This window comes from Acanthamoeba castellanii (genome assembly GCF_000313135.1).
Source record: "Acanthamoeba castellanii str. Neff unplaced genomic scaffold scf7180000084698, whole genome shotgun sequence".
Taxonomy (NCBI): domain Eukaryota; phylum Discosea; order Longamoebia; family Acanthamoebidae; genus Acanthamoeba; species Acanthamoeba castellanii.
Genome location: NW_004457373.1, coordinates 29,928 through 43,234, shown reverse-complemented (window position 1 = coordinate 43,234; position 13,307 = coordinate 29,928). Strand labels below are relative to the sequence as shown.

Here is a 13,307-nt window from a genome sequence, read left to right as displayed (position 1 = left end):
CTCTGTGCGCGGTAAGCGTGTCAGATCCGCGCGACACGACACGACACCACAGACACGACACGACCAACGACACGACAGCTAGACTGCACACGACACGCAGCAGCAGCGCGGAAGAGCAGGCCACGGTACCGTGGTTGATGAAGACGCGGACGATGCGGCCGAGGAGCGGGTTGTGGCAGAGCGCGTCCCATTCGGGCTGCGAGGAGAGGATGCACAGGTCGCCGCTCTCGTCTTCGTAGCGGATCGCCACCACCCAGCCCTCGGCGTGGTCGAACGCCCACGGGTACTGCGACCGCAGCAGCTCCTCGAACTCGGACTGGCACCACAGCAGTCCAAGTTTCAGTATTGCCCAGGTGGTGCTCGTCACGGCACAGTGAACAGCGTTGATGCATACCCAGAGACCCAGAGGGATGGTGAAGCGGCGCACGTCGTCAGGTGCCAGACACACCTTGAAGGTACGTTGGATTGCTGGAGGTGGTGGTTGAGATTCTGGTGTGTTGGGGGGGGGGCAAGAATCGGCAAATACAAGATGGGATTGCAACGAACCAGCAGGACGAGCTTTCTTCTTGGGATGCCGCTGGCGTCCTTTCTTTGCAGTTGTGGTGGGTGATTTGTGCGGGGTGTCCTCGTCTTCCCTTCTCCTCTTGCGCCCTTCGCCGTCTGTCTCCTCGCCGCCCGAAGCTGCCTTGGACGACTGCCCTCCCATCTTTCCCAAACAACAAACGCCTCAGCCTCGTCTTCAAGCTCAGCTCTCTTAGGTGTCTACACCTGCGAGCTTGAGGCGAGGCAAGTTGTACTTCTTCCTTCCTTGTGTTGTTCTGGTTCAGCCAGAAAAAGCCCAAAAAAATCTGGCAAAAAATTCGGCGGAAATGACCCAAATTGGAAAAGAGAAGAGGTCCAAGGTCAAGAAAGAGAACAAGAGGTCCAAGTACATACAGGCCGGAGGGAAGGAGGAAAGGAAAGAGAGGCAGGAGAGAACTGGAAGCGCTTTGGGGAAGAGAGGTGTGAGAAGGAGAGGCTATCGCGCGAATAGCATCAGCATCATTCGTCCGCGTTTCCGGTCTTCTTTGATCGGTTTGCTCGGGCGGCCATCGCCGCCAGCTCGGCTCGCTCTTCTTGCTCCTGCACGCGCGGACCGAACGAGAAGAGTGAGAAGAAGAAGTATACACAAAGAAAGAAGACGAGCGATCAACAAATGAACATGAACACAGGTTGGAGGGGGCAACGAACCCGAATAACTCGGTACTTCTCCGAAAGGGGTTCGAGCTTGCTGATGACCTTGTCGTGCAGTTTGTTGTACGTCTTGATGAGCTTCTCCGGATCGAGTTTGGGGAACGGCTCCGACTCCTAAATCGCATGCATGCATGACGAAGTCGAGACGATTAGAAGAAGGCGACGACAACGATGAAGGAGGAGGAGGAGAAGCAAAGAGGGCACACCTCATCTGGATCGAACTTGAGGAACCGCAGGAGACCCTCGAAGGACTTCTTTCTGATCTGGTCCGCGAATATCTTGAACAGGGCGATGGCAAACACGAATGCAGCAGCATAGCCCTGTAGTGCAGCGTGAGCCCATTGGCCCCAGTCAGTCAGCCAGTCCGTCAAGGAATTGCGTGTGAGCGGATGGGCAGCTGGAGGCCGTACCTCCTGCAGGAACACGTCCCACATGCGGAGGACGATGGAGAAAGGCATGTTGTAGGTATAGACCGTGATGAACCACTGTGTGGCGAACATGCTGCTGATCACCCTCTCGTTTTCCTGTTCATGTTGTGTGATGTGTTGGCAACAGAGGCAGAGTGCGTTGTGGTGTGGAGAACAACATACCAGGTGTTTGGCGATGTCGGGCATGAATGACTGCAAAAGGTTGTCCAGGATGAAGGTGCATCGCCCCAGCCCAGGCAGTCCAGGCAAAAACATCGGTTCCAGCTCGTAGTCCCTACACAATCTTACCAGCACCCAAAAAGCCTGTCGTTCAAGTGTCGCAACCAAGTCAGAAGCGGATGCGGCACGCACGCGCATACGACGACAACGACGAACACTAAGCGACCAACGACGCGTGGAAGCGAAGATTGGAGGAGGGTGGTGGGGGGTTTCGTACGTCCTCCTCTTCCATATACATAAGCAAAAGGCCGGTGATGAATCCCATCCCTTGGCAGTATCCCACGTTCGGATTGTAGACCGCGTACGCCTGCGGTCGGGAAAGAGCGTGAGTGAATACGCACCAGTACGAATAAATACCAAACGATAATAATAACAAAAACAATAACAATAATGACCAGAACAAGAGGGCGGCACGGACCTTCAAAACGTTGAAAAGAACCTGCTGGCCAAGACCACCCTGGTCTTGGAACAAAATGTGACGCGGAAATGTTCGGTTGATGTCTCGCGTGATCTGATCCTCGCTGGGCGTCTCCTGCTTGAGCAGAGCCTGGGAAGGGGGCGAAGGTGGTTTGGTCTCACGGTGAGATACCAACCACCTTGAGGACCCGAGGAGAGGCGGGGGGGGGTTGCTCACCTTGTATGTTCCCGACTGGTGCGAGGTTTTGAGCTGAGAGGAGCGCGTGAGGTGCTTCCACACTTCGCCGCGCACCGAGTCAGGAATCCCTTTGAGCACCCTTTCTCGCAACTGTGCGACGATCGAATGGTTCAACAACAGATGGTGAGTCACTGTAGATGAAGGGTTGGCAGAAGCGGGAATGTGTGGTCCTACCTTGCCCTTCCACTTTTTGTTGTCCCACGACCCCAGCATTTCGGCCCACTTCAGTTCGCGCTTGATCTCCTTCTTCTTGCTTTCCAACTCAAAGTCCGCCTCCCTTGACATGGAACAAGAATGACAACAAGAAACGCAATGGTCAACATCAAGAAGACCGCAATTACGTGCAGGCTTTACAAAGGGTGAAGATGCGCGTACCGTTCGTCTCGCTTGGGGAACCCGTAGCGATCGAATTTGGCGTTGAGTCGCGCCTGTTCCTCCGGGTCTTGCTCCATGCTGTTGTGCCCATTCGTGGCGGCGCCGTCCGTGGCGCCTTCGTAGGCCCAGTGGTTGGCGCTGCTCCCGTTCTGTTGTTCGCTGTTCGACGACGCTCCCGAGATCTTGCTGCCGATGCCGCTGCCGCCGCCGTCCTCCTCGCCCTTGACCCCTCGCTCCCGCTTCCGGTCATGGCTGGTGGTCTTCTCCTTCTCCTTCTCCCGGTCCCTGGTGCTGCCCATGCTCATCGACTCCGCTCGCGATGGTCGACGCTCGCTTGTCCCGCGGCGCAGTTGGCTGCCACTGTTCTTTTCCTTCGCTCCACCGTTTCCTTCGGTACCTTCGACGCCGTGGAGATCTGTGCACGTGAAGAAGAAGAAACAAATGGTGAGAAGCGATAGCAAAGGGAAGAGCTTCGTTGACGACACGTCACGTACCAGCCCTGCTCGACCTTCGTCCTTTGGACGAGCCCGTCTCGCCTTCTTTGTCAGATAGCCGCAGCGGCCGCTCCGATTGCTCGCCGCGGAAGAGCTCCTTCCTCTTCGACTGCTTGGTGCTCTGCTCGCCGGTGGTCGCGTGTGGGTTAGGGTTCTGGAGTGCAAAGAGGAGAGAAGAACGGGGGGGAGGTGGTGCCTTGACGCGAAGCGAGCCGGTGGTGGGAGAAGAGGCCGAGCTGCTGCGCCTCCGCTTCGTGACGCTCTCGAACAGGGCCAGCGTGCGCTTGCTGGTGACGAGATCTGCGGGCGTCTTGCGGTCGGTGTTGCGCAGCTCGGGATTGGCGCCGCTCTCGAGCAGCGTGGTGATGCACTCCTTGTGTTCTTCGAGCGCAGCAAGATGAAGGGGCGTCATCCCCCGAGCGTCCTGTTGATTAATGTCGGCCCCTTGCGCGATGAGCATGGCGACGCATTTCGGATGGCCTCGAGCCGCGGCGTAGTGCAGGGGGCTTGCGCCGCTGTTCGATGGGACGTTGATGGCCGCCCCATGGCTGAGGAGGAGCTTGATGCACGATCCATAGCCCCCGTACGACGCATTGTGAAGAGGAGTCGTGCCCTCGACATCTCTGCAATCGACCTGCGCGCTGCCCTTCTCCACCAGGAATCGAGCGCACTCGAAGTGACCCCTGAAGGCGGTCTTGTGCAGCGCCGTCGATTGGGTGTTGTCGCGGCTGTTGACGTCAGCCGCGTACTCGTGCAGCAGCTCCAGGCACTCGAGATGGCCGTTACAGGCGGCCTTCTGGAGGGCCGAGATGCCAAGCACGTCGGTGCTGTCCACAGCTGCGCCCTTCTTGAGGAGTATCTCGAGGCAAGAGCGATTTCCATTGAACGCCGCCTTGTGGAGCGCTGTCGAGTGATCGATGTCGTGGTGATCAACCGCCACCCCTGATCGAAGAAGGAAGTCGATGCAGTCGGCGTGGCCCTGGAATGCGGCGTTGTGTAGCGGCGTACAGCCTTCCTCATCAGGGAGGTCGAGATTGGCCCCATAGCGCTTCAGCACTCGCAAACATCTCAGCCGCCCATTGAAGGCGGCGTGATGGACTGCCGTGGTGCCGTTCGCGTCGCGATAGTTGATGTTAATTTTCTTCGATGAGGAGGAAATGCTGTCGAGCAAGCTCTGCAGTTTGCAGTCATCTCCCTTCGACGCCGCCACACTCAGAGATCTCTCCAGCGTGCTGCGTGATTCGCTCATCTTCGCACACGCCCTTCCGCCACGCCCTTAATTTATCGCGAGCTCGTTCTGGCCGCAGCCTCACCTTCTCCCTTCCTCCAATTCCAGATCGAGATGACTTCTTGCCTGCCGGAAACCGACAAAAAAGAAAAAAAGTTGCGAGCCGTTTGGAATGTGAAATAGCCTACTAAGCTTCTTGATGTCCCGTTTTTCAAATTCCAAGCGTGACCTCTCTTTTTCTCGCTGCGCCAGGCCACTCGGCTTGTGTCGAGAGAAGCAAGGGAAACTACGTGGTGCGGCAGCACGAGCAGTGGCTGATCCACCAGAAGACCATGGGAGACACCCTGGTACGAGTCCCTGAAATCGCCCAAGCCCGCATTCAATCAACATAATCAATAGTTTGTTTCCTTTCGAAAAGGATGAAAGGATTGTTGCCGGCCCATCTTGTTAGTTGGATTGACCTTGTTTTTTTCCCTTTTGTTTCTTATTTTTCTCAGTACGCTCGGTGGGGCGATTGGCCCTGGTTTATTGTGTTGCCCTGGTTGAGATATTTACCTCTTATGGAGATGTCCCTCTGTTTTCGAACCATAAAAACTTGTGTGTCTCGCCCCGGACTCAGCTGTGTTTGTGTCGAGGGAGGGACGATCTGGGAGAAGGAGAAGAGAAGAGAAGAGAAGAAGAAGAAAGATAAGGAGACCCGGTTGGAGTTTTTCTCTCCCCTCTTCTCACTCGCTCCATCTTTTGCTGTACACATCATGCGACTCTCTCTATCCTGTTTCCTCTTCGCCCTGGTTGTTGTGGCGGCCGTCATGGTCCCCTCCAGCCGAGGTATTCCCCTCCCCTCCTTCAGATCCTTTCCATCTTCTTACTTCTTCAGCCTCTTCTCTTCATTCACCAAAATCAAAAGATATATGATTCATCATTCGCATTTTCTCACCTCGGTCAATCTCTCACCCCCCCTCCCTTCATCATCAGCCGGCCCGGTGGCGGGTTCGGCCCTGTCGGCCCTCCGCTTCGATTACACATTCCCCAACGCCCCCGGCAGCTGGGTGAAATTCGATTCGCTATCGCGGGTGGTCAAGGGCAACATGACCTTCGAGGCCTGGATCGCCCTGCCCCTCCCGGGCGACGGTCAGTTCAAGCCCATCCTCTCCCGATACCCCGACCCCGACGTCATTGGTCTCCCCGACGCTGCCTTTGGCATTACCCACATCAACAGATTTGCTGGTTTGTCCCCTTTCGCTCCAGAAACATTGGTGTCGTGCGTGCAGTGCGTGTCGTGTCGTGCGTGTGAGTGTTGCGTCTTATCGTGTCGTGTGTTCTCACTGCTGGGCGGGGTGACAGAGTTTGTGTTCCAGGTGCGACCGGACGGCAGCCTCAACATTTTCATGGGCGGTTCTAGCGCGCCCAACGGCCGTACCTTCATTTACGGTGTCAACATCAACGGCGGCGTGAAGCTACAGCCCTACCGCTGGCATCACGTGGCGTTCACCATCGAGCACCGGCCCAACGCGACCAACCCACGCGCCATACGTCTGTTCCTCGACGGCGTGCTCACGAACGGTAACGGCTGGTCGTCCAGTCCCCAGTTCTACTCGCGCCAGCACCTCGAGGACACCCGGCCGCTCGAGCTGGGTCGTTTCCAGAACCCCGCCATCCAGCTCTTCAACGGTTGGATGGACGAGATCAAGTTCTGGGACGTGACGCGCTCCGAGGAGGACATCTACAACAACCGTTTCACCATCTACCCTGGTACGCACGACACACGACACCCGATGCACGACGCACGCACGCACGTCCATCTGCTGACCGGACGCGCACTGCAGGCAACACACCCAACCTCCAGGCGTACTACCGGGCTAACGAGGGCTCCGGTTTCTCGCTCGCGCCCATGCCCTACGCCCCCCAGGATGCTAACCCGCACGTGGGTGAGCTCAACCGCGGCACCTTCTGGGACGTGTCGGGCGTGCAGTCGCTCACGCAGGTGGTCGAGATCGACCAGTCTGTCATCACCCTCGTCGAGCTCTTCGGCTCGGACACCACCTACCGCCCGATCACCTACATCATCGACACGCTTCCCGCGCGCGGCAAGCTCTTCTACGCCAAGAACCAGAACACGCGCGGCAAGGAGATTACCAGCGCTGGCGCGGCTCTCGCCAGGTAGAGAACATTCCTCACACAGGCCACACGCATTCCTTGTCCATTCTCTACGCATTCTCTGACGCGTGTGCGTGTGTGGTGGAATGCAGCTGGTATGTGTTCTACCAGAGCACCGGCCCGATCGGCGACGCTCAGGACCAGTTCAAGTTTTACGTGAAAAACGACGCCAACCTGACCTCCAACGCGACTGTCGTCAAGGTCCTGCTGTCGCCCACCGTGGGCTGCGACGGCAATCTCGGCTCCGGCCTCGTTACCGACTCATGCGAAGTATGCGGCGGCAACAACACCTGCGTGGGTTGCGACGGCGTGCCCGGCTCCGGCAAGGTCGTCGACGCTTGTGGCGTGTGCGACGGCCAGAACAGGACTTGCTTCTGCCTCGACGGCGAAGGTGCGTCGTCTCTCGTTGGTCGATGTGTGCATGTGCGTGTGCGGTCGCTGATGCAGGTGGGTCAATAGGTAGTTACAGGGGCTTCGACCAAATGGAGCTGGACAAGGTGCTGCTTCTCTACAAGATCGAACAGTCGATCTCGTCGCTGGAGCACGTGGACGCCAAGCTGGGCGAGCTCTACACGTCCCTCGTCGCGGCCGATCCCGACCAGCTCGATCTCGGCAGCCAGATCGCGGACCTGCGCTCGTGGTCGTCGGACTGCTTCGACGGCTTCTGCACCAACCTCGAGGGCCTCTTCGAACGACTCGACATCGACGCCTCTACGCCCGTCGTCCGGCCCGTGTGCGGTTTCAGCAGCTCCTCCTGATCTGCGTTGGTCTCGATTCCATCATCGCTACGATAACATTATGAGACGACGACGACAACGATTGGCACCATCGCGCCGGAGTGGGGGAGTGGAAGAGTGGAGGCTGGATGGTGGTGCATGCCTGTGCCGGGCGCGTATGGTGATTTCTACGACTACGGCGCGACGCCTACGCGAGTGGGTAGGTGAGTGGGGAAGACATATAGAGTGTGAATGGAGTGAAATGAAGCAAACCATTTACCCTATACCCTCTGCCTTGGGCGTTTCGTGTGTTGGTGGTGTATGGGAGTTGACATCAACTCGTAGTCACCAGGGGCGATATTCAAAACGGGGTGCTCCGTTTTTCGGCCACGCTGACATCCAACAGATTCAAAAGCTTGTGGTCCTGAGGCGTGGCTGAGGTGGTGGTGTGCCCTTCCTTTCCCGTCGGCGTGGATCAGTCGAGCTCTTCTGGAACCAACGAAAAGGAGTGAGGATCAGTCTTTTTTCGAGCCACCACTGATCGAGGGATGGACCTGGGACCCAAGTCCACTGCGGCCGGGGCGAAGGTCAAGCTTGGAATTGGTATGCCCCCCTCAAACAGTGTGGCTATCTTCTGGTTGTTACACACCACCAGCTTCAACTACCCACGCACTACCAAATCTTCTCAAACCTTGCAACGCAACCACTGGTTTCAAATACACTGCAGTGTTCGAGGAGACGCTGAGGAAGGAGGAAGAGGTGAAACAGCGAATCTTTGAGGAGAGGCGCCGAGCAAAGGCACAGCAGCGACGCAGGAAGCTCGAGGCCGCCAGACGCCGGGCCAAGCAGCAAAACGCCCCCTCCAGCCCTCGCGCCCTCAGCGGAAACGACGATGGCACCACACAACCACCTCAGGACCTGGGCCAGCGCGAATCGGCCGAGACTGGGCGTGATCTTGGCGAACGCCAGGCAAGCGACAGCGGCCAACACCAGCCGCTGAGCTCCGACCCGGCCGCTGCCAGCTCCCTTCAAGACACGCCCAAGCGGAAATTGTCCACCGCCGAGCAGCGAAGGCAGCGTCGGCGGCGCGGCAAGTCGGCCAAGAGACAGCGCGCGCTCGAGGCCAAGCAGCGGCTCGAGGCCGAGCAGGCCCTTGAGAGGCAGCGGCTCGAGGCCGAGCAGGTCCGCGAGCGGCAGCGACTGGCCGAGCTGGCAGAAGCTGAGCGGCGCGTGGAGGAGGCCCGCCAGCGTGAAATGAGGGAGGAGCTGCTGAGGGTCAACAACCACCTGACCGAGGCCGATGCCCACGCGGTGGTCCATTACTGGCCCTGCGTGGCCGGGCGGCGGGGCGAGGTGGAGGAAGAGCTGGCGGAGGTGGTGGCGGCCCGGCGGGCCGCGGAGGAGCGCGAGCGCCGACGGCGCCAGGCCGAAGAGGCCGAGCGAGAGCGTATGCGACGATTGCGAGAAGAGGAGGAAAAGAGAGTAAGAGAACGAAAGCGAAGAGAGGAGAAGGAGGCGGCAGAGGGGGAGAGGGAAAGGGCGAAGGCCGAGAGGGAGCGGGAGGCGGCCGAGGAGGAGCGCCGGCGGGTGGCGCGGGCCAAGCTGGAGCTCCTCACCGCGCGGCGCACCCAGCGGGCAGCCAGCCTCGCCGCCAGGCCCGAGCCGCTGTCGACCGGTACCAAGCGCCGAGAGCGACGGCGCAGGGCGCGGGAGCGAAGCCTTTCCATCGACGCCAGCCTCGACCTCGTCCCAGCCACTCCCTCAGTCACCACCCCTGCACCCAAGAAAATTCCGACGCCTATTCCGACGCCGATGCCGACGCCGACGCCGACGCCGACTTTGAAGCCTGGGGCGCCACCGAGGGAAGAGGAGACGAAAGAGGAGAAGGAGGCAAGGATTCGGGCGAGGGAAGAGGAGAAGCGGCGAAAGAAGAGGGAGCGGAGGAATCAGAAGAAGGTGCGAAGCCGTGCAGCGTCGTTGGTGGAGGACCCGGTTGAGGTCGACGAGAGCCGGGAGCCCGAGCTTGCAACTGCGACCGTCCGCCAGGCAGACTACCCGCATTTCTGCCCCGAGCTGCCTCGCACCGAGCCCGAACCACCAGCGGTGGCCAATCCAGCGGCTGACGTGGAGCCAGAAGAGAGACCAGCCGAGATCCAGGAGGAGTGCTGCGTCGCCGACGATCAGGCTGCACCGTCCCTGGTAGCAGAGGCCCAAATCACCGAGGACTCAGAGTCTGCCCCAGCCCCAGCCCCGGCCGAGCCCGTCCACGGAAACGGCGACGGCGTGGGCGTGTTGGAAGGCGACGGTATACCGACCTTCCAGCTGGACGACGACGGAGCGTTGGACGCGGAGGAGCTGACGCCCATCACTTCGGCAGGAGAAGAACTTGTGATCCTGGACCAGACGCCGGAGGCCCATGTCGAGCAGTCCGTGAGCCAGGGAGAAGATCCCAGTACCGAGGCGGCCGCCGTGGTGGTGGCCCCGGACGTGAAGCCCCAGGAACAGCCTGAGCTGGTGCCAGACGTGGAGGTGCCGGCAGGTGCCGGCGGCCACCGCACACACGAGGAGGAGGTGGTGCGGATGCGGGTGCTGTACGACTACACGCCCGACCAGGACGCCCACGGCGAGCTGGAGCTGCTGGCGGGCGACATCGTCCTGGTCTACCTGCAGGACCAGCGCGAGGGCGACCCCTGGTGGTTCGGCGAGGCCGAGGCCGATGGCAGCTGCGGCTACTTCCCCGAATCTTTCGTAGAACGCGCTGACGCCACCAATACCGAAGGCGACGACCAGATGCTGTCGAGCGGCGAGGGCTGCCCAGCGGGGTCGACGTTGTTGTCGCCTTCACTGTCGAAGTCGCCCAGGCCGGGCGGCGCGAGTCCGCTGTCACCCCCGCGCATGCCTGCCGAGGTGCCGGCGGTACCCAAGCCCGCGATTCCCTACCAGAGCGTGGTCGACAACGAGTGGCCCCGGGGGCTGGTCACCTACGAGTGGGCCGCCCGTGCGCCCGACGAGATGGACCTCCACCTGGGCGAAGTGATCGAGGTCTACGAACAAGACCCCTCCGGCTGGTACGTAGCTCGATCGTGTGTCGACACAGACTACGTCGCCTCTTCCACTACTGACATTATTCGTTTTTATTGGCTGGGTGGGTGAATGTTAAGGTGGACGGGCGCCTTTGGAGAGGAGCGCTACGGTCTGTTCCCGTCCAGGTTCGTCAGCCTGCTCTCCAAGGAACAGGCCCGAAAGCTGCGATCTATAACCAACGTCAAACGTAAGTCCCGCTGTCCATCACTCTCGAGTTCGTGTTGTGGCGGCTCACACCTTCTGTCACGCGCTCGCATGTACAACGCATCACAGAGAAAGTGATGGCGATGGTGGTTGAAGAGCTGGCGGAGAAGCAAAAGGACGAGGAGACGCGGCTCAAGATGCTCAAGGAGTGGAGGGGAAGATCGGCCGACACGTCCTCCTCCACCACCAGCCACCACCATCACAGCAATCAACCATCACAACACACCTCGCCCATTACGGTGGGCAAGAAGGTGAGCCCGACGACCAGCAAGAAGTCATCACCGCTCAACAAGGCCGCCTCGCCCAACAAGGAGGACACCAGCAACCACGGCGGCGCCGTCTCCCAGGGGAAGAAGGTGAGCCCTACCAAGAAGGCCGGGAGCCGGATCATCAAGCTGCTGGGCAGCGGCGGTGGCAGCAGCAAGACCAGCCGAGACCCGATCGCTGAGGCCTCAAAGCTTGCGGTGGTCGAGGAGCCGCTGGCCTCGCCCAAGCGCCGGTCGGCCTCGATCTCGTCGCCGCGGGAACGGATCGACCTGCACGCCATGAGGGCCGCCTCCGGCGTAGGTACAGCGGGCCACAAGGCTCGATCGGGGAGCGTCATCGGCGTTTCGTCGGCCTCTTCGTCGCTCATAGCGCCGATGATGAAGAAGAAGGCCGGCTCCTCCATCGAATCCGCTTCTGGCGCCAGCCCGCCGGCGAGTCCCGAACAACAGCGAAAGAAGAGGCGCGGGTCGTGGCTGCTCGGTCGTGCCGTCGACCCCTCCCCCGAAGAACCCAAGACCACCGTGCGCACCCCTCTAAGCCTGATCCCCTTCTGGTGACCATCAGCCAACAGCGCGTGTGCGGTGTTGCGTGTGGTGCGTGTGTGATGATGAACAGGGACTGAGCCGGAGGTTCCAGAGGGCGCGGGTGGTACGGGACTACGATGGCAGCGGCGGCGGGGAGAGCAGGATCGGGATGCTGCGGAAGGGCGAGGTGGTGCTGGTGTTGGTCAAGGATTCGGCGTCGGGCATGTGGACCGGTCAGTGTGAGGCCGACGCCAGCCGATGCGGGGCCTTCCCCTCACACCACGTACAGCTGCTCGACTGACGAGTGGTCGAGTAAAGGAGTGTGTGATTGAGTGAACGATGTATTACAATAAACTACAACAAGGCGATATCCACCACATGTTGCTATTTTTTTTCTTAACACTATGTTCAATGTATAGACCATGAATGAGACCCTCAATAAGCAGGAGACTCTCAACGAGCTGCAGGAGGCGCTTGGGCGAGAGGGGATGTTTGAAGGGAGCACACACTACTGGAGCGTTGGAGCCCGGACGTGGATCGAGCTCTACGACGATTGCTATTAAGACAGTTGGCAACCAACGTTCAAGCGATGAATGAAAAGACACGAGTCGCGTTGGCGTGTGTGATGCGTGCGGTTTGCTCGACGCTCCATCCTCGCGCCTGGTGCGTGTGATTCATTAACTGCGATCGCGGCACACGGCCACGGCGGTCGTTCGATGGACAGAGAAGAAGCGTACCTCTGCGACGATTTCACAAACTCGGCTAAGATCCTCCTCGCCGTGTGCCGGCGAGTGCTGGTCGCTCTCAATCAGCAGCCGATCCTCCGGCACGGCCTTTATTACCTGTGGACATTTCTCGCAAATGAGTTGTGTCGTGTCGTGTCGTGTCGTGTCGTGTCGTGTCGTGTCGTGTCGTGTCGTGTCGTGTCGTGTCGGGCGTACGTCGATGGTCTTGGGAGCGCGCATGTTGACGATCTTGGAGAAGGAGAAGTAGAGTCGCTCCTGGATGTTGCCCTTCCGGCCCTTGTTGCTCAGCAGGCTCTCCATCCCGCCCACAGTGCCCGCGAACGAGTGCATGATGATCGCAGGCGGCAGCGTCCCCCGCGCCTTGTCCTCCTCTCCGCTTCGCATCTGTCGTGTGGCGTGTGTGGCGTGTGTGGCGTGTGTGGCATGTGTGGCGTGTGTGGCGTGTGGCGTGTGTGAGGCTAGCCGGGAAACAGGAGAGGGTGAGGGCGAAGGACTGGTGCACCAGTTGGTCGTATCGGAGGGCATGTTGGCGGAAGAGGGTCATGACATGGCCGAACGCTCGCACGCAGTGGAAGCTGATGGGCCGCTGCAGCTCAACGGCCAAGTCAAATTGTGCCGTGAACGCGGTGGTCTGTGCGTCGTATTCGTTGCGTGCGGTGTCGGGCGTGATCGCGGCCTTGTCCAGCCCGATCTCGCCCACGATGGCGCGCGGGTTCGCCACCAGCTTCTCCCGGAGCTCCTCCAGCCAGCCCTCCGCGAGCCTGCACACCACAGAACACCACCGCTGGCGGCGCTGGTCACCACTCAGCTCACGCACCACCACGCTACGTGTCACGCCCTACGGACCTGTGCGCGAAGTACGGGTGGACGCCGAAGGCCGCGAGCACCTTGTCCGGCTTTGCTCGGTGCAGCCGCTCCACCACTCCCCTGTGTATTGAATCAAAAAAATAAATAATAATGAATAAAGCAAAAACCAT

At 59.8% G+C, this 13,307-nt stretch overlaps 5 protein-coding genes across 5 annotated transcripts in view; 2 read left to right on the top strand and 3 right to left on the bottom strand.

Moving 5' to 3' along the window:
• Positions 1–129: 129 nt before the first annotated feature.
• ACA1_129700 (uncharacterized protein) lies at positions 130–706 on the bottom strand (the record flags this gene model as incomplete). The annotated part of the gene is made up of 2 exons (XM_004336800.1): positions 130–468; positions 547–706. Coding segments are annotated over 2 exons (499 nt in total), but the record flags the coding sequence as incomplete, so codon positions are not given.
• A 335-nt stretch (positions 707–1,041) lies between these two features.
• Positions 1,042–4,653, bottom strand: ACA1_129690 (TBC domain containing protein; the record flags this gene model as incomplete). Its single annotated transcript, XM_004336799.1, has 11 exons — positions 1,042–1,122; positions 1,231–1,347; positions 1,440–1,553; positions 1,644–1,757; positions 1,824–1,935; positions 2,117–2,187; positions 2,320–2,427; positions 2,515–2,625; positions 2,710–2,812; positions 2,911–3,325; positions 3,405–4,653. 11 exons carry the CDS (start codon positions 4,651–4,653, stop codon positions 1,042–1,044), a joined length of 2,595 nt encoding a protein of 864 aa, XP_004336847.1.
• Positions 4,654–5,594: 941 nt separating this feature from the next.
• Positions 5,595–7,547, top strand: ACA1_129680 (uncharacterized protein; the record flags this gene model as incomplete). Its single annotated transcript, XM_004336798.1, has 5 exons — positions 5,595–5,859; positions 5,977–6,384; positions 6,459–6,792; positions 6,882–7,180; positions 7,249–7,547. Coding segments are annotated over 5 exons (1,605 nt in total), but the record flags the coding sequence as incomplete, so codon positions are not given.
• Positions 7,548–8,053: 506 nt separating this feature from the next.
• On the top strand, positions 8,054–11,885 carry ACA1_129670 (variant sh3 domain containing protein; the record flags this gene model as incomplete). Its single annotated transcript, XM_004336797.1, has 6 exons — positions 8,054–8,108; positions 8,233–10,573; positions 10,667–10,776; positions 10,863–11,543; positions 11,568–11,581; positions 11,676–11,885. The coding sequence occupies 6 exons, from the start codon at positions 8,054–8,056 to the stop codon at positions 11,883–11,885; spliced, it is 3,411 nt and encodes a 1,136-aa protein (XP_004336845.1).
• A 207-nt stretch (positions 11,886–12,092) lies between these two features.
• ACA1_129560 (tatDrelated DNase, putative) overlaps positions 12,093–13,307 on the bottom strand; it is a gene marked incomplete at both ends in the record, with an annotated part of 1,413 nt that continues 198 nt past the window's right edge. The window contains 5 exons of the mRNA XM_004336795.1: positions 12,093–12,128; positions 12,322–12,426; positions 12,526–12,714; positions 12,833–13,091; positions 13,177–13,257. Coding sequence (XP_004336843.1) covers positions 12,093–12,128; positions 12,322–12,426; positions 12,526–12,714; positions 12,833–13,091; positions 13,177–13,257 — 670 coding nt within the window. The remainder of the gene's footprint in view (positions 12,129–12,321; positions 12,427–12,525; positions 12,715–12,832; positions 13,092–13,176; positions 13,258–13,307) is intronic.